General features: G+C 42.7%; 1 protein-coding gene across 2 annotated transcripts in view; it reads right to left on the bottom strand.

Moving 5' to 3' along the window:
* Positions 1–829: 829 nt before the first annotated feature.
* KIT (KIT proto-oncogene, receptor tyrosine kinase) overlaps positions 830–24,252 on the bottom strand; it is a 78,989-nt gene continuing 55,566 nt past the window's right edge. The window contains exons 8-21 of one of the 2 annotated variants that reach the window (XM_028505820.2): positions 17,256–17,370; positions 15,425–15,618; positions 14,152–14,258; positions 13,931–14,057; positions 13,554–13,658; positions 13,352–13,462; positions 12,022–12,172; positions 10,064–10,155; positions 9,406–9,533; positions 8,234–8,356; positions 4,846–4,957; positions 4,632–4,731; positions 4,189–4,294; positions 830–3,073 (exon numbers count right to left, since the gene is read on the bottom strand). In XM_028505820.2, coding sequence (XP_028361621.1) covers positions 2,945–3,073; positions 4,189–4,294; positions 4,632–4,731; positions 4,846–4,957; positions 8,234–8,356; positions 9,406–9,533; positions 10,064–10,155; positions 12,022–12,172; positions 13,352–13,462; positions 13,554–13,658; positions 13,931–14,057; positions 14,152–14,258; positions 15,425–15,618; positions 17,256–17,370 — 1,700 coding nt within the window. In that variant the 3' untranslated portion in view covers positions 830–2,944. The remainder of the gene's footprint in view (positions 3,074–4,188; positions 4,295–4,631; positions 4,732–4,845; positions 4,958–8,233; positions 8,357–9,405; positions 9,534–10,063; positions 10,156–12,021; positions 12,173–13,351; positions 13,463–13,553; positions 13,659–13,930; positions 14,058–14,151; positions 14,259–15,424; positions 15,619–17,255; positions 17,371–24,252) is intronic. The other variant, XM_028505822.2, reaches the window with a different exon arrangement.

Genomic DNA, 24,252 nt, shown 5'->3' with positions numbered 1-24,252 from the left:
GGGTCACCTCTCACCCTCCCCTTCCTTTCAGGCAGTACACCCACAGGTACAGATGCCACATTGATAAAGGAAATCAAGATGGATGGTGTTCTGTGTTCACTCCTAACAGGATTACGTGGCTCAGGATGGCTCTTTGCTCCAAGCTGGAAGGCCTCGCAGGCACTGTGCAGGATCCGCTGGTCTGGACAGTGTCTCCTGATCACAAAGGATGCTCCAGCTACAAGACAGCCCTGAACCAACAGGTGCCAGCCACCTCCTTCCAAGTGTGTGATGGGACTTAACTCAGTTCCAGAAGCAAGTGAGCGTGAGGATTGAAAGGTGGAGCATGAACATCTGAAGATCAGCTAACTTTTCTTCAAACCCGAAGCCAACGAGAACACGAACCACTTTCTTGGGAGACTCCCCATGTCAGTCTTGCAAATTAGTTTACTGTTCATGCTAGTTTTCAGACAATCTCTTTTTGGAGGAACCATGCCAGTGATATTAGATGGAACCACATAAAGCTGCTGCTATTTGACCATTATTTTGCCCACATGAGTCAACCTAATAATAATCATCATAATGTGTCGAGTTCTCAAAGTGTTTTCTCTATTTACTTTTCAATTTAAATGGAGACAATAGATAAGGATAAGAAAATACATAGCACATCCTAAATTCTTTATAAATGCCTGTTGAATTTTCAGGTGTGTAACAGTGGTGTAAGTCTTGTTGGATCTTATGCACACTTGGTACAAAACTTCCTCGTGTCCAGGTGACATCCAGGTGAATGCACATTACTGCTTTAAAGTTTAATGTCACTAAGCTTAAAATAATGAAAAAATCCACTTGAATTTATATATTTACATTTTTATTAGAATTCTTCAGAACTGTCAACAATTGGACAACATATCAGGAAAAGAACACACGGAACACCGACATCCTTTAAACTTGCACCGCTTCCGTATTTACACATAAAGTTACTGTATATATAAAAAATATTTTCAAGGACTCATGGGCTTGGGGATATTCAAAAGACATTATTGCTACATTTCCATATTTACAAAAAAAGCCACAAAATAATTTCAAACATTAAGCCACTGCAAAGAAACATCTGATGTAAAAAAAATTATAAAAATATAAACTTTCAAGAATACCCAAGACAAAACTCTCAGTGGAGTGCCCCTGAAGTACCTAGACATCTACAGTTAACAATCACTTTTCTTACTTTAATCAAAGTCAACAGAAATGCAAAGGAAACTTTCAAAATATGGCAAACAGCGACAATCTCTTTTGTTGACAAAAAAAAAAAAAAAAAAGCCCCAAAACCTGTTACCTTTGGAAAGGTGCGAGAGCATAGAACTCCAGTGCAAATGGTTACTTCCAGATAAATGGCCACAGTTCTCTAAATGTCGTCTAAGGGACCTGGGAGGGGAAACCGTGAAAGCAGCATACCTGAATCTTGCAAGACAACACGCAGACCTTGCCATGTACACATGGACCCCTTATAGTTTGGCAGTGACGGAAAGGAAGGTAAACTCTAAGAATAATATCCAGGCTACAACCTAAAGGGTACAATTTAAATACGTTTCAGTGGGAGAGTAGCATTAATTAGGTCTAAGGAACGAGTACAGTATGCTGAGTATAAATAACAGAGTGCCTTAAGTGAAGGTGGATTGCAAATAAATAAGTACTTAGGCACTGCACGTCCTACATGCCTCTATGTAAGCTTTGGGTAAGCTTCTCAGGACAGCTAGGTGAAGGGAATCAAGAGCAGCATGAATAGTGAAAGCCAAGCTACTTTTTGGGTACTGAAGGACCCTCTTGGGCTCAGGGCAAGAATGCCCTCCAAAAGATTTTTCTATAGGCATACACACACGTGCACACATACACACATATAGATACTGGCCCGGTGTCCAGGACACGCCTGCAAAGGCAGCTGAATCTCAGTTTTATTTCCTGCTCCAAACTAAGACAGCACCATTTTCTCACTCCTGCCAGAGTCATGCAGTAGATCTTTTCAAATGGCATCAAATCTATTGAACAAAATGTCATTGTGAAGCTAGTAGGCTTGTTCTGGAGAATCTATGAGCAAGTTCATTGTCTACAAGAGGAGACTTTTGTTAAAACTGTGCTTGATAATTATGTTCTCTCTCTCCCTCTGTCTCAGCACTAACTATGTCCTTCAAACTTGCCTGGCTCTTCATCTATTCCTACATACAGCAGACTTGAGCCAGGGTTGTATCCAGAAACGACACCTTGTGGGTTTCCCCCCTCAGACACACGAACACGTACACTGCAGGATGAGTATATACAGATGCAGGCTGGGGAGGCCCTGGCTCCACGGCACTCCCCAACGGCGAACTCCGGTGAGAAAGCAGGTCAGTAGCACAAAGGCTCACACTCGGCGGCAAGTCTTCATTCATGCTCGGGGAGCATTTTCTCATGGTCTACGTCTCATTCCCAGCATGAAATAGAGTTCTTAAGCCCAGATATTCATAGACTCCTGACCTTTGTCCTAATAACATTCTATTTTCCACATCAAGGGCTTAGCTTTCAGCTTCTAATCTTGCTACACCATCACATCATTATGGATGGTTATGAGGGCCGAAGGTGACTACTGCCATTTATTCAAATAAACTACCAACCACATTTTTCGAACAGAAATAAAGAAGGCTCAGAAAGGGCTCAAGGTGTCTAGTCTATCCCACTCTCCCTTTCTCCAGCTCCAAATTATGTTTCATTACCGGCAGCTACTCTGCTATTGAGAATATATGCAGTTTGAACCCTGGCAAAGGGGTGGGGGCTGATGACAAGAATCATCAGCCACTAAAGTGTGCTCATAAAGACAGGATTACAGCGGGGTGTCCATTATCCTGGAGTAGGATGCTAGTCGAAAGAAAATAGCCATAGAAACCAGAAGAATGGGGATCGCTGTGTTGGGGAGGCCCCAGACGTGTGTTCTGCTTCAGACGTCTTCGTGAACAAGCAGAGGCTGTGTGGATGAGGCGCTGCTGCCCACAGAATTGATCCGCACAGAATGGTCCACGACCACGTTCTCCTGGTTGGGGCTCCAGTTTGCTAGGTTGGAATAAATCTGAGGAAAACAAGTCCACAGTTAATACACTAGCCCCTCCACTGTGCACAGTAACAAATGGGGCACGTTCGCAGCTTCAGAGTCACAAATAACTTAAGACTGTTAAACAGAGACCTTCACGGTCCCAAACCAAATCATATGACAAAAGAAAATGTAAGTTTTGCTTTACCCCTCATTTTCCCCAAGGCCCGGTTACGTGGGAAGTGATAGCAAAAAAAAAAAAAAGTGCTTTTCTGCTAGGACACTTCCAGGAACAGGCACTGACTAATCTATTTAAAAGGTTTATAAATCTAGGCAGCTAACTACAACCCAGCAGCCCATGTAATTTGCTGAGAAATCTGTGGCCCTTCCACGGGTCTTCCATTGAGAATCAAGCACTTGGGTGGAAAATACCGTTTCGTTTGAAATACGCTTTGACACCCAGAAGCGCAAGCTTTAACCCTGAAGTACTAGGGGTATAATGCTCAGAAAAGAGCTTCAAGCACACAGTCCAGAAAACAAGCAACTTAAAAAATCTGAGTCAAAGTAAAGATCTATCTTCCTTAAAAGAGGAAGAAAGAATGGACTTGGGTTTTGAATTCCTCCCTCCTTGGATCACTGGAAGGGGTCTCCCCACTTCAAACAGCTCCTCATTCTGTGTGGCTTGTGGGCATGACGGCTCTCTGCCATTTTCTGACTATGCTTGTTTGAGCAGAAGGCTTATCTCACTGCAGTAACAGGCTGTCTTTTTATGCTTTTACTCTAGTTCACGTCACCCCAACCCTCCGAAGGCTGAGTGGCCCCGACGTGTGAGAGAGTCCATGCTGACCCCATGACCAGCATTTGGGGTGGGGGAGGAAACGTGGCAAATCCTTATGGAACCTCTACTTCCACACTTCTGAATGTAAAGCCCTCCACTCTCTTCCCCCCTCATCTCACATCCTTCTTTGGCTCAGGGTGGCTGGGCAGAAAGAACTTGTTTCCTTTGCTTTACTTTCCCACCCAAAGTCCAATACACAGCCTAAGCCAGGGAGAGAAGGGGTGGGGAAGGTAGTGCTCGCCCCCACAGCCCGAGAAGGAGGACACACATGGGGCCGGAAGAAGGGAGGCCCTGGGCGGGGCCAGAGTGTACTCACATGGTTGCTGCTCTCTGAAATCTGCTTCTCAATCAGCTGGACGATCTGCTTGAATGTCGGCCTCTTCAGGGGGTCGGCATCCCAGCACGTCTTCATTATGTCATACCTGCAACACGAGGGCCACATCCCATCACCCCTCAATGCCTGTCCCGGTCTTCAGGGGTACACCAAGCAAGCACTCCAAAAATAACGCCAGGGCTGGGCACCTGGACATACTGAATGGCACATTCTATGTATGAAATGCTGCTGAAACCCTTTGTGTATTTGGTGACAAGTGAGGAGGAAAATAAACTACAGAAATGACATTTGACCAGGGTCTTAAACAGGAACCAGGTGACATTTCAAACTGGCCTACTTGAAAACCCTCAACATCTGGGCTTCTGTCTTTAAAAAGAAAAATAAAAGGGGAAACATAAACTGAAGGAAAACATCTTGGCCCTTACATTTCAGCAGGTGCGTGCTCGGGGCTCAGCATTCGGAAACCTTCCTTGATCATCTTGTAGAACTTAGAATCGACCGGCATTCCAGGGTAGGGGCTGCTTCCTGAGGCACAAATGGTTTGCAAATCACTGTTACTCATAAGAAAGCAGGACGCTGATAAAACCTTAAGAAGGTGCTCTGAGCCTATGAAGGTGCCTGTGGCAAGGATCACTTTACCTAAAGAGAACAGCTCCCACAGAAAAATCCCATAGGACCAGACGTCACTTTCAAACGTGTACACACAGTTGAATATGCTTTCAGGCGCCATCCACTTCACAGGCAGCCGAGCCTGTAATGGAAGCAGAGTGTAAGTTCAGAACCTCCAGAAAACTGAGTAGAATATGTTCCTACCGACGTCGCTCCTGCTGAGAGGTGGGGGCGAGGACCTACCTGTCCTCTCACAGAAGCCTTTTATCTATATAACTTCCGATGACTCCCACCTACCTTCGAAATAGGCCCCATCAGAAGAATACCATCCTTATTTTTGAGATGGGGACACTGAGTCACTACAGCATAGGCATCAGAGGCAGACAGACATGGGTCCTAATTTTGACTCCGGCATTGGCCTTGAGCAACACAGACTTGTCAATTACCACTGAGTGTGTTTTCCCTATCTCCCTTCATGCCAGAAACATGGCTTCCCACAATAAGAACTGCATTTCCCAGCCCCTGTGCAGTGAGGTACAGTCATGGGACTCAGTTTTGGCCAGTAAGTTACAAATGTTGTAGAGAAGCTTCAGGAAAACCTCCTAAAAATACAGTTGGTATATGCCTTTGTCCTCTCCCTCCTCGTCCCTTCCTCGACCCTGCCTTCTGCATGTGGCGGTCTGGCCAGTAGCGGCCCTCATGAACCACAATTAGGACTACACCCAGGGACGGTAAAACACAGGAGGAGGAAAGGTTTGGTTCCCCAATACTTCATGGCGCCTCTGTAATGGGCCTGGCCTGCTGCTCCTGTACTTCTTTTTCTTTTCTTTTGGGTTTTCTGTTGTATATAACCAAAATTCTCCCTAAATAATACACTGGGAAAATCCTTAAGAATATGGAACTAAGCCTCTGTATCTTCTTCTATACAACAAAAATAACACTTCAAATTTCATGAGCTGTTCTGTGGGTTAAATGAGATGATGCGGGTCAACGTGCTGCGTGCGCACAGGCCCACCGACTCACTAACACCGGAGAGGCGGTGCGGCACAAGCAAGCACTCAGCACGGAGCAGCGGTGTGCGCAGAAGACTGTGACTGGTCCCAGAAGGTGAGTGGCACATTCAGGGCTTACATTCAACAGCTGAACTTATTTCCTGAATCCTTTCTGCTAAAATCGAGCCAAACTTTCCGTGACTATTCCTCTTAAAGATGTTCTGGATTCCTGGATCTTAATGTACCACAGAAAACTAAATCAATCCTTCTCTTAATCCATTTAGAATGGAAAACTAAGGCATATTTTTCTAGTCTTTAAAGTTATTTTAGTCCAAAGGAAAAAAAATCCTTCCAATATCCTCCCTGACCCTGAGATTTTGTGCTAACGCTCCTATAGGGGCTCTTAACCTGAGATCTTAAATTCAGATGCCTATGAACTTGGAAGGGAAGAAATGATATTTCAGCGCACACTAACTTCTAAGTGAAGTTTAGTATTTCCCTAGATTCTGAATGAAGGCAATAAAGCACAGTAGTCAGAGCAGGACCTGTAACTGTGTCGCCAATAGCAATCACAGCTGTCCTCATCATAGTCCAGTGCCTGCACTCACCATCACCTTGAAATTAGAGCAGTCTGCAGACCCACAGCTGCAATACAGAACTCTGTGTAACAGAGCACACGTACTGTCACATCATGAATTTACTTTTGAATATTTTGATAACTGTATTTCAGTGTAACTGGTTCCTTGGTTAGACTACGTATTTTATTTTGGACATTTAAAACAGTGTTCTGACAGAAGATCCACAGGATGTGCCACTCTAAGAAGGAGACCATGGCACAAAAATGAGCAAGAACCCAGGTAACGATGGAAGGACTTCCTGAGAAACGGACCTGACAAGGAGATCACAAATGACCATGATGTACATTTGGGGGTGGTAACCAGCTATGTGACTTTCCGTGCTGTTTGAACTTGTCCATACACTTTCCTTACTCCGTTCCCTGGTGAAAGTGACATCTGAGGTCGGTTAGTTCAACTGACTTGAGCTGGAGTCCGTAATACAGAAGCCTAGTGGGAACTAACCCATCCTTGGTGATTCCAGCTAAGGTCACTAACCAATAACAGGCTATCAATGAACTGCAGCGTCACCATTGTCATGATTACTGATATTTCAAATAAGACAGCTATAAAGAATAGCTGCCATAAAGAGTGCCATATAAGTATTAGCCACACTGTGCCTGGCTCTAATCTAAGTACTTTGCATACATTAATTGGCTCAGTCCTCATTACGGCTTTATTAGGAAGCTGACAGTATTATTCCCAAGAGGAGCAAAACCAACATTCAGAAGTGTTAGATAATTCTTGCCAAATATGACACAGCCACTGAATGATGAAGCCAGATTTAAACTCGGTGAGACTGGGTCCGGAAGCTGCTACCTTCTTCCTTTTGTAGTTTTGTCACTATTCCGAGGCCTAAAAAACCATCTTACACTCTTCCTTCTAACAGTGCATCAGGGCATAAAGAACATCATTTTATTCATGGTCCTAATAACGAAATCTAGCCTCGGAGCAATGCCTGCTTTCATCAGGAGGGAAACCTGGCAATGTTTCTATAAACCCGAGTCAGATACAGCCAACCCATAAAGATGCCATAGTGACAAAGAAGAAATTATTACCTTATCATAAAGGACGCAAATAGCTACTTCCCGGAATAAATCTGGACTATAGAAATGGGCCTGGGAAAACCGATGGAGAAGACTATGTATACAGGACTACGTGACTTCCCATGTTAATGGGATGCTGGTCTGGAAATCATGGGCTCTACCAACCTCCACAAACCTGTGTCATCACAGACAAACATCACTGAAATGTACTGTAACTCTTCAAATGTAAGATGTTGCATTAAAATGCCAAGGGCTTGCGATACAATGAAAATTGGCAAGGAAATAAAGCACTTTAGAATAAAATCACTATGCTCTATAAACCAATTATAACTTATAAACTGATTTAATAAGCTCTCTATTGATTATAAGATCCAACATTCTCTATACCTAATTCCAAACATTATCTTTTTTCACATGGCATGTCAATCTCAAAATAAAATTCTCCTGCTGTGACCTTCAGGTTCACATTCGTTTCACTGGAGCAAAATCAAGTTCATTGCTATTCGGAGGCTATAATGAAAACTAAGGCTATTTCTGTTTCCTTCACATGCCCCATAATTACACAATTAGAATGAGGAATTCTATTATCAGAATGTTAGTTGTAGTAATGTTCAGCATAGCATGCAAATTTTGCTGAAGTACAGTTGATTTGACTGCTAAAGTGCATGGTATCTCAAAGGTGGGATTTGCATTATGAAAATCATAAAAAACAATTCTTATGAAAACTTGAAACTAAAATCCTTCACTGGACTGTCAAGGTACTCACGTTTCCTTTGACCACATAATTAGAGTCATTCTTGATGTCTCTGGCTAGGCCAAAATCACAAATCTTTGTAATTCGCCCATGAGTAAGGAGGATGTTTCTGGCTGCTAAGTCTCTGTGAATACACTGTATCAGAAAAGAGGGGGGGGGGAGCCATTTAAATTTATTTTAAACCTTTAAAGGGTGAAAACTGTGTTTAATGCTACAGTGCTGCTTATGTTATACAAATTCAATACTTCTGCTTTACATTTCAATTATTTGGTGCACCAAAAAGAAGTATCTAAATTATGCCTTGAATGATGCTCAAAATTTGTGTTTCACACGGTTAGGACCTTAATTACTATAATCACTTTCCAAAACCAACTTGAATAGATGCTTTCTTGGGCTGCTTTCATTCATAGGAAAATATGTTAGATGGTCATATCATATTTTTTACACCAAAAACTCATTTTACATGCTTCTCTGTGAGTGTCCTTTTATAGAATTTCTAAAAGGTCTTTGTAACTTCAACTTGACATCTCCCAAGGACACAGGGAAGAGGCTCTTTATTTCAGCCATCCTATATCCTCTTTTAGTATGTAATTGTTTGGAAATGTCACCACTGACACATCAGAGTCGGATCTGTGACCTTATCCTATTCTGTTCATCCCATTTCCTCAGGAATTCCTCTCACCCTTCCAGACACCCTGTTCCTTGTTTTGGTCCCATCGTTCTCTTCCCATCCTCATTCTATTCCCAAATGTTTATCATTCTCTCTGATCCATTCTTCCCCCAACACTTTATAAAACACACATGCAATACACTAGTAGTCTAATTTCAAGAAAACCCAAGTATATGCCTCCCCAAGTGCTGCAGCTACATGAGGTGCACTTTCCTTTCGCTGATAAAACAATTACCTATTTTCTAACAGCGTCTGTATCCTAAAAGCCAAAAAGGTTTAAATGAATTCATTGCATATAGAAGTATTCACAGAAAGCTCATTTAGACAGGATTACACTTTAAAGCTTATACATGAGAATAGGAATTCCAAAGAGACAGCAGTTGGAACATGAAGAAAACTAAATTTCCTCTGCTTTTGGTTACCGCGCTTCAAAATGACACCCCGCATTCTAACGACGGCTCTGAAATGCTTCATTCTGGGAAGAAAGATTCTTCTGAAAACCACTTCCACTTACGTTCTTCGAGGCCAGGAAGGCCATGCCTTTTGCCACCTGGTAAGAAAAGCTCAATAAGTCTTCCAGGTCCAGGGCCAACTCGTCATCTTCCATGATGGCGGGAGTCACGTCTCTTTCTATGTATGAGCCTGTTGAGAGGAGGAGGATTTTCTTATCAATTAACACCTTAAAGGTGAGGAAAACAAAAGACAGTAAGTGACATCAATAGGACCAAAGGCTGGTAGTGAGCGAACTGATGTGAACTTGCAGGCCAATGACCTCCCCCAGTGTTGAGGACATTGTAGATGTTGAATCACAAAGTGATATCCACGGTCCTGGAGTAGGTTATAAAACCTTTCCAGGAGAAGGGTGGTGGTTTAATACAACAACCTCCTATTTTTGATATGCAAAATATGTATCTGAAATAATCTGATTGCAAAATACATATTTGATATGCATATATTTTCACAAACACAATAAGATGCTTTGGCACAATAGCCCATGCTTTGACACTGAACACCCCCTGGGAACCCTCGACTGCCTCCGACTGCTACTGTCATTGCCATTGGACCCCACTATAACGGAGAACTGGTCACCACCAGGAAAGGTGTTATATTCCATGGTGGTAGGAGAAATCCTCTGTAAATAAAGTAAATTTTATCCCTTGACAGGTACCCACCTATTCTTGCTGACCTCCTTTTGTCCACCTTGGTCGGCACAACATAAGAAACTCCGGGTTTCATGTCCATGTACTCATTAGTGCTGTCACTGCTGCGAGAGAGAAAACAGGCATCAGACCATGACTGAATAAAGTGGGAAACGGGGGAGCACCTGTGGGGGAGGCTCTATCTCCCCCTCCCTCTCTACATAATAGGCTGATTTTATTCAAAGAAAATATTGCCAAGTTTGAATGAAGGAAATCTTTAGTCAGACATGAATTTTTAACATTAGACCTTTGGGTCCCATCCCCAAGAATGAGATGGGGTTTTCTGTGTTCAGTCATACACGAGACTCAGGTTAGAAGTGTTCCATCTCTGGACACTAGATATTTAATGGAAAACAGAGCCCAAAAGCATTGTCCCATATTACTTCAAACTCTCTAAATTAGCCCCAAGAGACGAGATGAAAGAGACAAAGAACCAGAGTTTCTGAGACGTGTTATGGGGGAGAAGACAGAGATCATTAACATACAGCAACTGATGGGAGACGGTTTAAAAAAAAACAAGTTTGGTTCAGATGAACACCAATAATTTGGATGATTTTCTGAACCATCTGGACCTCTTGAATCTGCAACATTTGGCTGGAGAGTCTTCAAGATTTCTAGTACTTCCTGCTTGTGATTAGCATAGAAACACCATGACAACTATCTCCTCCAGAGTGTGTGGATGGTTCCAATCCCATATGGGATCCCAAAGCACAGAGAACACCACACAGGCCTGAACAATTTAGGCCATTATTTCAGAGAGTTAAAAAATACATATGAGACCAAGGCTTTAGAAATAAGGCAAAGTGGCTCACTTATTCATATAAAGAGCATATGCTCTGGAGAAACTAACAAAAGGTGGTTGGTACTGTGTTTTACTACCGCTTGGACAATACTCAAGTTTACAGGACTAAAAGAAAATTAAAAAGCTTCACCTGGGCTTTAAAACTTTAGCCAGAGGTACAAAAAAAGGCCTTTTAAATGTGCATCGATAACATTTACTGAGGTTTCCTTAAGGGTCTGGAGTGAAAAGATTAGGAGACCAAGTCTTGCTATCTCAAAACGTAGGGAACACAGTAACTAAAAAGAAGAGAAAAAAACCCACCACACAACTACAGAAATATAAAGTACAAGGGATGGGACACGAGACGTATGATTTCTGTCGGGCTGAGTGAATCTAGGAAATCTGCTTTAGTGGTGGATCTGAACAACATTTGGAAAAAGAGGCAAGGCGTGGCAGAGAAGATTTCTATTCTAGCTGTAAACCACACTAATTCTCCTTAAAGGAACTTGAAGCTCTTTACACATCATTTGAATTCAGAATGCTATCAGTGATGAAAGAGATGAAAATAAGGTGCAGAATTTCTTTAAATGTGCTACAGTGGTTGTGCCTTTTTATAGCATAATGAGTTTTTTTTTTTAAGGGTAAAGTACATAGAAATAATTTAGAGGTAGATGGAGAGAAACCGACATGCAGAGTTATAGTCAGAGCTTCCTGCCATTCTGTTAAAAGTTTTAAAGGAATTTATTGTGACAACTTGACAAGCTTTCGCATCCTCCCCATACATAGTATCTCACTGTAAAGATGCACATAGCACCGAGCTCCATAGTATAGTGGCATGACACACCAGGGCAGAACCGTGATGAGGAAAACAGGTATCCAGTTCATCCAGGTGGACAGAACAAAAGCTTAGGAAAAAAACTAAGGATGCATTAAAAAAATCTGCAAAAATCTAAGTTTCACACTACCTGAATCTTTAAAAACACTATTTGAACTCTGTAAACGGTTCATCGCATTTAAGTGATTTAATAATTCTGATTTTGCACCTCAAAGTACCTCAGTTCATTTTTTTAAAGAATCAGTCTTGATTGCAAACCCTTAGGACCCCAGAACTGCCTGTCGACAGCTGACTGTTGATGTAAATCAGTCTTACCAGGAAGGCTCCTTTGAATGCAGAAGGTTCTTATAAAGTGCTGCTTCTGCGTGATCTTCTTGCTTTGAGCAAATAAATGAATCACGTTTTCTCCTCAAAAAATTCAAAAGATCACCATAGCAACAATACTCTGTAATGACCAGGGTGGGCCCTACAAGCACATGTGAAAAGGTTAGAGAGAGTTGAAGTATACAGACAAACCCTGCCTCTCATGACAATGCCCCGGGGTGCTCCAGGCCAGCAGCAGTGTCAAGGGATAAGCCTACTGGGTACCAACATATCCCTATCTATTAACACTGCTTATCAAAAAGTAGCCTTGTGCGGATAAAACCAAACACACAAGCCCCTTTTTACCTAAATTTCTGAGTGGTCAGGGGTCAGGTGTGAATGCTGGTTGTACTATTATCACACTTCCTACACGCATCCTTTGATTCACTTCTGCTCACACACAGTGGGGCTCACACAGAGTGGGGCTCACACCCTCTCGGTAATATTATTATGGAAATGAGGGCGTATGCAACAGGGAAACCAACCTCAGGGAAAAGCTGGCTGAGACCCATTAAAAAATGGGAGAACCTGACATGACAGGGCATCACCTGTGTTCTGAGCACTAAGTCAAACACTTCCTTGGTGTTGTGAATGTCTGAAACTGCAGCGCTGAAGGGAACAGGTACCTCATTAACTGGGGCAGAAATTTCTCATGAACTATTCATGATGTGGTAAAGCGACATTTATGGGGACTGTTTTAAGAAATTATATAAAGTTGTCAACTTGACCGTGGGGCTCTCCAGATCTCAGGGAACAGCTCCTTTCACGCGGCTTTGTTCCTTTAGACCAAAACAAAATCCCTGATGGGAGGCTCAACGGATGCTTCAGGACTAGAAAGTTATTTTTAACAAAAGTGAAGTGTTTGCCTCATTTGGTGTACATTTGAGAGCCGGGAGGCTTAAAGGCCTACTTTTAATTGTGGTATGCAAATGACTATTAACCCTTTAGTGTCTAAATATAATCCAGCAAAATATAAAGCTTGCAAGATGAAAAGAAAAGTTTTCTGGGCAGATAAGATATTCTCAAGATATTCAGGAGGTCAATGGTATTGAGGAGACATGTAGCACAGTAACTAAGGTATGTCCTGGGCTGTCCCACCCCATGATGATAAAACTAAAATATCCATTCTTCAGAACAATAATTGGAGCGGGGTGGGGGGTGGGGATCTAGCAAGAAGTAACAATGACCTGGGTAAAAATCTTGCAAGGAGTTATTAGTCAAGCATGGTCAAAATCATCTCAAAATTTCCCCCCTTTTGATAATGTGCTGGTCGTGGCTTTACCTCCAATGGTGCAGGCTCCAAGAAGATTCACAATATTCATATGATTCCCGAGGTAACTCAAGACTTTGAGTTCAGACATTAGGGCTTCTCGTTCTGTTAAATGGGCACTTGCTAAAATTAGAAAGACCTTATGTTAGTGAAAGTAAGTTTTGGGGGCAAACTTGATGTTGAGCACGTGATGCAGTAGCCTGCAGAAACTCACGTTTGAGCATCTTCACGGCTACAGTCATGGCTGCGTCCGACTTAATTAAGCCATACGCGGTGGCCTCCACAACCTTCCCAAAGGCGCCAGCCCCCAAGGTTTTCCCTGCAGAAAGGAAAAGAAGAGAGTGGGTGGTGGTGGAAGGACCCAAGGGCCATCTGTGTAATTTTAACATCAACAAAGGAATGAAGGACAAATTTGTCTAGATACATTTCCCTATAATGAGCTTTATGCCAAATCTAACAAAGATGGTGACATTTCACAGAAAACATTTACTGTTCCAGGTGGAATAAAGCAAAGAAAGCTATTGGGGTTCCCTAAAGTCATTGTTCTGTATACACAAGAAGGTTCCTTGGAAAGCCCCCCTTCATACTGACCAAAGCTCAACCTGTTCCTGGGAAACTCCCATTTGTGATCATAAGGAAGTTGCGTTGGGTCTATGTAAACATAATTGTTCCCATTTATCTCCTCAACAACCTTCCACTGCACTTCGTACATGGGTTTCTGGTGGGGGCAGAAAGGGAAAGACATATTATCTTTTAATGATCAGCATTTCAACCATGAGAATGGTCAGAGCAGAGAACAAATAAATAGTTACCTGTAAATATTTGTAGGTAAGAATCATCACAATAATGCACATCATACCGGCCGCAATCACAAAACCAATCAGCAAAGGCGTGAAGAGGGTGTGGGAATGGATTTGTTCTGAAACGAAAGAGGAACGTGGAGTCACAACCTATCAGCAGGACCGGGTCTTCGCCATAACCACCTAACCCCAAACCACCCGCCTCCCATCTCCCAGCCCACCGCAGCATTCGCAGCTGCACGCACCTCGGCTGCGTGCCCTGGTTAAGATCTTAGTCCTGTTATTCAAAGGAATCTTTTAAGGTAACTTGGACCCAGATGCTATGGAAGAGAGCGTGAGATGTCCACGGCACGAAAGTAATCTTATGCCGTTTGTCAATGAAAAGCAACATCTGAATGAACTTAGCACTTCAACCCAATTCCTTCCTTCGACAACTTCTAAGAAATGTTCTTTATGGATGATTTCTATTTTCTTCTTTACGCTTTCCCGTACTTTCCTAATTTTTTCCCACTGAGGATGGATCTCTTCCATAACTGCGAAAAACATTTTTTAAACTGTTCTTTTTATTGCCCCGTCTGAAAAAAATCTATGCTGAAGAACAATGTAAGGTTCTTCCCCTCATTACTCAAAAACTGAGAACACCCCACTTTTGGCACTCGCCTCTGCCAGCTCAGGAAAAACAAAAACTGAGTCCTAAGAATGTACGTGCTCAGCTCTTTGTCTGGCAATGTCACACCAATTCATCAATGTGTCCACAAGGATCATGTAACTTCTGTTGGGAGAGCTAGTCACTCATGAATCAAATGTTAAAGATGTTAAAGGAATAGCTCACTAACATGACTTCATAAAAAGCACTGTCGACTTTCTGATATCGTGTCTGGCAATGTGTTGAAATAATTGACTTTAAACGGAATTTAAATTTTTAAATTTCCCTAATTCTGTTTCTGTTTGGATATAAGGTAAACATATCCCCCTATTTTCCTTCTCTACTCCTTTTTAATAAAAATAATTGGAAATACACAATTCATTACATAGATATGTGTGAATGCACACATACATGCATATGTGGACACACACGTGTAGAATATATATAGCACATGGCTACAATTACCGCATACATTTTATTAATAGACTAGTAGAGAATGAAAGTGAGTTTGATGACAGCACAGTGCAATGTAGATATTACCAGAAACGACATGGCCAGTGATGGGATGGACTTAAAATCATGACTGATATGGAAGCAGAGACTAAGCATCCCCTTAAATTGGATTAAAAAGAAATATACCTTTGCTGTTACCTTTAAATGCAAAGTTTAAAAAGGCAGAACTCTTGCCCACATCATTGTAAGCCCTACACTCGACCGTGCCGTTGAGCTTGAATGCGCTGTAATCGATGGAACTCTGAACCACTAGCTTTCCAAACGGCAACACAGAAGAGTTCTGTATCTGCACGTCCACCGGCCCGACGGGAACAGAACATCTAGGGGGAAAGCAAACAACAGCCCAGACTTACTTCAGGAAAATCCATCCCTCCAACACCCTGGGTTCGTGATCTGACATTTCCCTTCAGAACCAAGGGCGTCTGGTGACAAAGGATCACTTCTGTGGTCCGGGGAGCAGGAAAGCACCATGGGAGGGAAGACGGAGGTGTGGCTTTGGAGTTAGGTGTGGGTTTGAATCCTGACTCAAACACCTATCCTGTTGACTTCTGACCAGCCATTTCAAACTCTCCAAGACCCAGTTCCCACAGCTGTAAAATTGGGATAAGATGACCCATCTTGGAGAGTGAAATGGTTAGGAATGACTTCAATATCCTTAGATAAAGTAATACTGAAAGGATGTATGAATGGTTGAAAAGCAAAAGCATGGGGGAAGAAAGCATTATCTCAGCAAGGATGACCACAGGTGACCCACCAAGACCCCAGCAGCGAGGACCCCACAACTGGAGGTTCCCCAGAGGCAGGTACAGGTTGTCCTGCCAGGCTGCAGTCCAGGTGGCAAAGACCGTGTACAGCCAGACCCTGATGACTCTATTTAAATCATCCCTCCCACCCGAGCCCCATGTGCCTAGCAGTCTTCTGTTCCTTACCTTGCTGTTTTCCCCCCTAGCACTTAACACCTGCCTACGTTGCTTGTGTATTTCATCTTTTGTCCATCTGTACCCATTAGAATATGAACTGAAAAAGCTGGGACTCAGGTGTGATTCATTTACTTGACCAGTGTCTGGCATACAGTTGGCGCTCCATAAACATTTGTTGAATGGCTGGCTGTAATTACTGGGTTGCTTCCACTGTGAGCAGACTCGCTGAGGGTCTTGAATCATCCCTATTATTCCCCAAAGAAAACATTCTACTAACACTCAGCTGAAAACAACAATCCTATGTAACCTCTTCCAACTTGTGGTGATAAAAAGGTCTATTCAATGAAAAATAAAATTTCGACTATTATCCTGACTATTCCATTGTGATGTTGCGCTGAGCTTTTACAGCCTGAGCATAAAATACCATTCGACGGATAAAAACAGCAATGCTGACCCCATTTTCATCTTCAGGTAACACGAAAGGACAATTGAAGCCTTAAGTGTGGATGCTCAGGGAGAGGAAGCACAACGCCAGATGCGCGCTGCTCAGGGGCTGGGCACCTCGTCGAGGAGGAAACCGTCTTAAAATACAGAGCTTACAAACAGCAGATGCACGCCGTCACTGCACGATCATTACTTTTTGGTAACTTGGCAATTAACTTCTGAGGTAATATTTTTCAGGATAACTACAGCCACGTTTCCCACACACATTACCTCCTGTGTACAGAATGGAAATCTAATTACTCTGCCCCAGAAAATTGCTTTATCTACCTGCGGGCTAGAAATTGCATGATAAATCCAAAAAGATAACCACCAAAATAGAGAAGTCATCTCAGTAATCATTTTTCAGCAAACAAAATTAATGTCTCCCAAGAAAAATATAGCAATTACGCTGTCTCAAAAGCCACGTGGACAGGAAAAAAAATAATCAAAACAATGCTTTTGGGGGGAAAAAGTCTGAAAACACAGTTGAAATCCAGCTGTATTGCAGGCCTTCCCTTCTGCATGTTAAGTGGTAACCGGAATCATCCTCTCACCTCTGCTCAGATCCTGGACAAAAATACCAGTCTATGGTGGGCTCCGGGAAGCCTGCCGCCACGCACTGCAGCATGCCATTCACCAGCCCCTCCAGAGTCAAGATTTCTGGTTTTGCTGCAGAAAGGAAAAGTAGCCACATGTCAGACTGCTGGGGAGTCTCACCGAGATTCACCCTACTCTTTTATTAGAGTTCTTAGAACCTTCTTGGGGCTGAAGAAGACCCAAGGGCACATGTTATTCAAGGGGAGAACCCAAACCCTGAGTGGAAGGTACAGGGAGGGGCAGTGAGGGTCAGGCTGGGAAGGGTCGGCATGGTCCAGCCGCAACACCAGCGGTCCCTGCTGCAGACGGGGGTCTCCGAGAGCTGCCGGGAGCAGAGAGCACAGGGCCACCCGGCGGGGCTTCTGTTTCCAGTGAGCGGGAATCGGAAACACTGCTTCTAATCAAGACATTGGCACTCCAGATTACTTGAAAGGTGAAAATTCTGTTGAAAGGACTCCTGATATTGGGACTTCAGGTTATTGTGGGGACTGAAATAGATGAACACAGGAAGAGCGAGCCCCTGTCAAGAATTCCCTCTCTTTTTTTTTGGAAGGGGAGACGAAAGGTGGTACAGATAAATAGCTGAATCACCCTATTCACAGAAAACCCAAAACATAACAGCAAAATACAATATGGGCTTTTAACTCCAAATTTTCATTTCAAATGCAAAATACAGACAGAAAATTAGAGGAGGAAACCAGCCTAAGAGTTTTATTCACACATATTATCTAAACCTGAGTACAATCACCAAAAAAGTAAATTATATCAGCAGGAAGGCTCTAATTTGGCATTTCTGTGTAACTACAATAATCAAAGGATATTCAATCAAGGGTGCCCTAAAGCACTGAAAATTCCTGAGATTATTTTGGAAGTGGAATGGAAATGAAGTTATGTTCAGTTGTCCTATTAGTAATGTATTTGAAGGATTTTAACCCTGTGAGAAGGAGTAAAATAAACGTGAATGGTGATGTGTTCACCCAGGATCCTTGGTGCAACATCGAGGGCCTGGCTGGGGCCCTGGACGCGGAGGCCACGTGTGTGGCGGATGGCCCTCACTGGTTCTGCGGCCTCTGTCGGTCTCCTCAGTGTAAAATGAGGTCAGTGGCAGCACCCATTCCACGGGGATGTTGTGAGAATTAAGCGAGACGGAGCACAGAGTGAGTCACAGAAATGAATGAAACACTGAGAACAATTTGTAGAAATGAAACGATTGTTAATGATTCAGTTGGTCTTTCCCGTGCAGAGTGCCAGCCCTCCTTGGTTGATCAAGTCTGCTTGCTACCAATTAAGTTCACTATATTTACCACTCTAAATGTTCTCCTCCATAAACTAAAAATTACTTCTCTAAGATAGTGTGAAAATGTGTATGCATTTTAATCTGATCAACTGGGTATTTGACATCAGTTATATTGCAACTAATAGGAAAACTATATGTGGTGAGAAGGAAAGACTGACAGATTAGAAGCTGAGGAAGCTTATTTTCTCAAAGGAAGGTAACATTGATAAATGACATCTTTGTAGAACAACCTCTCAGCACCTCACCTCCTTACAGGCAAAACAGCTTGGCAGGGATCGGAGTGTCCACATGCATGGCACACCCACCTGTCACTCAACCTGGCTCTGCTGATGGGATGGCCATTTGGCTAATACACATGAAAGAGTGACACTCCAAAGCAATCTCAAGGTAGGGCCATCCTTGAGAGTTTGGACCCAATGCCAGCTTTCACAAATAGAGCAAGAAAACGAGCCATCGTCTTGCGAAGGCATCCATCTGGCAAGCTTCATTTAATTATAATGGGCAACTGTGTGATTGAACTGGAAAGTAGGACATAACACACAAAAAAGTGGAACTTTAAGAGAGTGCTATTTGCTGGAGACTGCAGGCGCCATACGGTGGGCCTCTCTGGACTCAACTCAAGTGTCACCTCCTTTTCCCAGCCACCCTCCGCTCTCCAAAGACAAGGTGGCTGATCCCCCTTCCTACTCCCACAGCACTTCAGAGCACCCGACACACATACAGTAATATCCTGGTCCGCCTCCTCCACCAGACTGTTCTCAGGGCAGGAACCACGTTTTTCTGGTTGTACGTACCTCTGACCCCTAGCAGAGCCTGACTTGCATGGGACATGCAGCAAAAGCTATTGAATGATTACGTCTCCCTCACAGGAACAAGTCCCTTAGGTTCCAAAGGAATTCAAGTAGAGTCTCAAGAAGGGACATGGAAAAACAGGCCAATGGAGACATCCCTGTGCAGGGGCACTATTTCCACTATTTTTGCAAAGGTGGGAAACCCATGCATACACCTGGATGTGTGAATTCTTTTTAATGCCGAGATTAATGTTGAAAGGGGAGGCTTACACTAAATAGACAACAAAGAAAACTAGGTAAGACTCAAACAGGAATGAGTTCATAAGACAGATTTCCTGATCCCAACATTCCTTTTGTCACTCATTCTTCCTAAAGCCACATGATGAGTTTTAGTGGAATTGACTCAATAGGGAAAAAAGGGCTGAAAGTACACCATCAGATGTTAATAATGGCTATTGCTGGGTAGTAGGGTTATGGATAGTTTCTATTTTATTCTTGTTTTTTAAAAATTATTTTTAAAAAAGTTTTGTTTACAATGAACATGTAGCTAATAATGAACCTATAAAACATTTTTTAATTAAAAAAATTGGAACAGTTCAAAATTATATAATCAATCACATTTAGCTTTGATTATAAGTGCTCCAAGCCTTCCAGCGGGACACCTGGTAGCAGTTGCACACGGCCAGGCTGGCAGGCCGTGAGGTCTGGCTGGCCTACTTGCTCCTGTGCGCCGGTTAATTAGGCAGATTTTTCAGTGACTGTCCCAGTCACCACATGAAGCTAGCGGAGCAGCCTTTGTTCTGTTGGGCCTGCAGTTGGTCAACCAGGCCCAGAAGGTCCTCTAACTTTAGTGCACATTAAAAGTGCTAAGAGGTCAAAATGCAGATTCCTGGGCTCCACCACAGAGATTTAGTAGGTTGAGGATCTGACCTAGTGATGGGCTTTTAAAAAATACCTTCCATCCCTGGCTGGGGTGGCTCAGTGGACTGAGTGCTAGCCTGGCAAACCAAAGGGTCACCGGTTCAATTCCCAGTCAAGGCACATACCTGTGTTGCAGGCCAGGTCCCTAGTAGGGGGCACGTGAGAGGCAACCACACACTGATGTTTCTCTCCCTCTCTTTTTCCCTCCCTTCCCCTCTGTCTAAAAATAAAATCTTAAAAAAATCTTCCAGGGACCCTTGATCAGGTTGGGACTACAGTCAGGCCACAAAAGCTCTTAGGATGAGAAATTTAAGGAGGCGCTCATCCTCGAGGTCATGTAAGTACAGGGTTGGAACCATGAGCAAGAGCCTCCTTAACTTCTGTGCCCTATGTGCCTCTCTTGCCTCACCCTAACTCCAGCACTGTCCCCAATGTTGGTGATGAGAGACCTCATTGTGAACAGGCTAAGTGATACAACTGCAGTTTGGACGGTACATGACAAGTTGCACTATGAAAATGTTTAATGCATAAAGAATAAGCTAGGTATAAATGTGATTCCTAAAAACGAACCTCTGGTCTCACCTGAATTTTATAAGTGTCTCAAAGCACTATGTGAGGCATTAAATATACATTTTACTTTTAAAGATATGTAACCCTCTGCAATCTCCAGGTTAAATCTAAGCTATGGTTTCTTAGATATTCTGCCATCAGCAGGATACCACATGACGCTTTCCCTGATTCCTCCCAAGTTGGAGGTAAGCCTAAAAGGTATATAAGTTACATGTTTCCTGTGGAGATAAAAAAAAAAAAGCTGCCTTTCTCTGGTGTCTCAAACAACACCAATCAGCTTTGGAGGCAGATTTCCCAGTGCTTATAATTTCTACTGAGAATTTATTGCTAATGTTATGAAAAGTCTTAACCATTGATTTACTCCACAGATATGTGATCTTGAAAAATATTCCTTTTCACCACCATCAGGTCCATTCGAAAGTCAAGAACAGAATGAATGTTGAAGAACACAGCACTACCAACGAGAGCTCGAGGGGAGTGGGGGCAGATAGATACCCAGTAACTGGTGGGGAAGCAACGTGAGTACAGCTCACCTCGCCCTTAGCCGCCGGACCAACTTCTGCTGTGAATGCACATTGCCTCACACTCAATAATGAGCAAAGGACAGACTTAAGTCTCCAAATGATAAAAGATTAAATAAAAAAGAATCATAAAAATGAATTTTTTTATCAAGGTCTAACTGACATATAATATCATATTAGTTTCAAGTACATAACATAACAATTTGGTATTTGTATATTATGCAAAATGACCACCACACTAAGTCTAGTTAACATCCAACACTATACAGTTACAAAAATTCTTTCTTGTGATGGGAACTTTTAAGATGCTTCCTTAGCAACTTTCAAATATGCAATACAGCATTAACTTTAGTCACCCTGCTGTATGTTACATCCCGTAACTTATTTATTTTATAAGTGGAAGTGTGTACTTTTAAACCCCTTGCATCCATTTTGCCCACCCTCACCCCACTCCTGGCAATCACCAATCTATTCTCAGTATCTGAGTTCAACTTTATATATATTTTTCCACATGTCTTGCTCTGCCTGACTTAATTCACTGATGATAATGCCCTCAAGGTCCATCCATGTTGTTGCAAATGGCAAGATTCCATTCTCTTTTATGGTTGAATAATATTCCATTGTATGTATAAACCACCTTTTCTTTATCCATTCATCCATCGATGGACACTTTGGTTGTTTCTGGAATGAATTTGTCTTTCTTATTGTAGGTCTGCTGTGTGTCTAATGACAACCCAGCAATGCTTTGTAGCAATTTGTCACTGCCCAGGTGCATCTGAGTCACATCTGCATTCCCGCTGTAATACCATTACAGTGAAGAAACTTAAATCAGCCAAAACATGAGTGTAGGAAAAACTCAGGTTAAAAAAGGAATACTATATATATTTTTTAAAAACACAGAATAGATATTTTTGCAATGTATTTTGTTTTATACATTCTTAAAGACAGGCAGAAACTGGCATATGGACACTTGAACAGAAGTTTGCTTAACAAACAAAACAAAAATTCAACTACAATCTCCTGTGTATCTAGCTATCTTTAATAGACTGTGTACCATTTTAAAAGGTCGTTCTCCTAAGGAAGGGATGCTCTGAACTAGGGGTAAGCAAACTTTTAATGCAAAGGGTTCCATAGGGTCTCTCATGTAAGTAATTCTGCCACTGTAGCCCAAATGCAGCCGCAGGAGTGTGAAAAACGCTCACGTCTGTGTTCCAAAGAAACTCTACTAACGGACACACTGAAATTTTAACTTTAGTTTCATGTCTCATAAAAATCTTCTGATTATTTTACAGGCATTCAAAAACAATCCTGAGCTTATAGGCCATTCAAAAACAGGCTGCAGACAGACTCTGGCCTGGGGTTTGACAGCCCAGTTCTAAACCGCCATCAGAAAGATCTCCCAATTCAGAGATCAAGCTAAAACAGACAAAGAAAAATGACAGAACTGCTTGGAGAGGGCCGTCCCCAGCCAGAACCCTGTGCAGGACCCCACGGCCATGTGTCCCATACGTGGGCTGGGGTGGGGGGAGCAGGGTACACACATCACCAGGCAACTCTACCCTCATCACCACCCTAAAGCAGTGACTTCATGTTGCTGCATAATTCAGAAGTAGGGGAGAGGGGTTATTGTCACAATGCCCATGGAAAGATTTGTACCTATTCTTACATTTATTTAAATTTCCACTAACTTATAGGTGACCCTGTAATACATTTGTAAATAAAGGAGGCCAATTTGATGTAAAAAACATACGTGGCTCAACTGGAAAAATTTTTCCCAGAAAGTAGACGTTCCACTACTATAAAATGGGCTACTCTTTGTTTTTTTTAGAAAAGCAGGTCCCAAGTTCAGGGGCAATTCTAGCATAAGATGACATGGTTACATGCCTAAACCCGTTTCTCCTGCTCTGCCACCATAAACAGGAAGAAAGGCCAGATCACACCAATGAGGACCTAATGATTTAGACAGTTACCTTGTTTTCTAACAAGCGTGGTGTTTAAGCAGATCCCCCAAACTAGCACCACACCCTACCAGACCAACTTTCTTATGACCACAAAGAAAACACGACACCAACACTTGGGGGGCAAAGGCGAGGGAGGGGGAAGGAGACTCTGTAGTTCAGAGCCCACTGTCCTAATTTTTTTCAGAACAGAAGACAATCAAACTCTACTTTAAAAGCAGGTTGCTGTGATATCCCCTTTCCTCCCCATTCACTTGTCTACAGCCATCCTCGCATCCACAGAGAGCCTCTTCATACAGAGGCGATATTAAAGTGTCAAATCAGAGACAACCCTCACAACTCCCAAGCAATTTAAAAACAAAACCTCATATTCCAAGTTCAGGAAAAGAAAATAAAAACAGAATTCAGATACTGTCAGGTATCACCAATGAACATGCAGAAATACACATTAATGTAAAGAGACAAGCAGCAATGTTTACACGGATTAACTGCCTGCCACCCTAAGAAGACCCGAAAATCATTCCCTCATTTAGAGCGGTCCTGAGAGCCCGCACCGTGCACCTCCCACAACATACGTTCAAGACGCAGCGGCGTGGGAGACAAAGACAGGCGCCAGCCTTACCGACTTCCAGACGCTCAGGCAAGGCTGCTCATTGGAGGTTACACTAGATAATTATAAATGTTAATCATCAGATGGCTTTCTTTCTCAGACTTAGTCACATCATTTCAGAGTCCCACCTCACACTGCGCAATGTCTCAAAACTGCACCAGACACGAGTTAAAGAAATGATGAATTGTCCACACAGTGAGATACCAAAATGATGTTGTGGAGGAGTATTTCATGATATGTCAAGATGCTCAAAACACATGTATTGCTCAGCACCAAACACAAGGTT

Source organism: Phyllostomus discolor, chromosome 1 (genome assembly GCF_004126475.2).
Source record: "Phyllostomus discolor isolate MPI-MPIP mPhyDis1 chromosome 1, mPhyDis1.pri.v3, whole genome shotgun sequence".
Classification (NCBI taxonomy): Eukaryota; Metazoa; Chordata; class Mammalia; order Chiroptera; family Phyllostomidae; genus Phyllostomus; species Phyllostomus discolor.
This window is presented reverse-complemented; position numbering and strand designations above follow the sequence as displayed.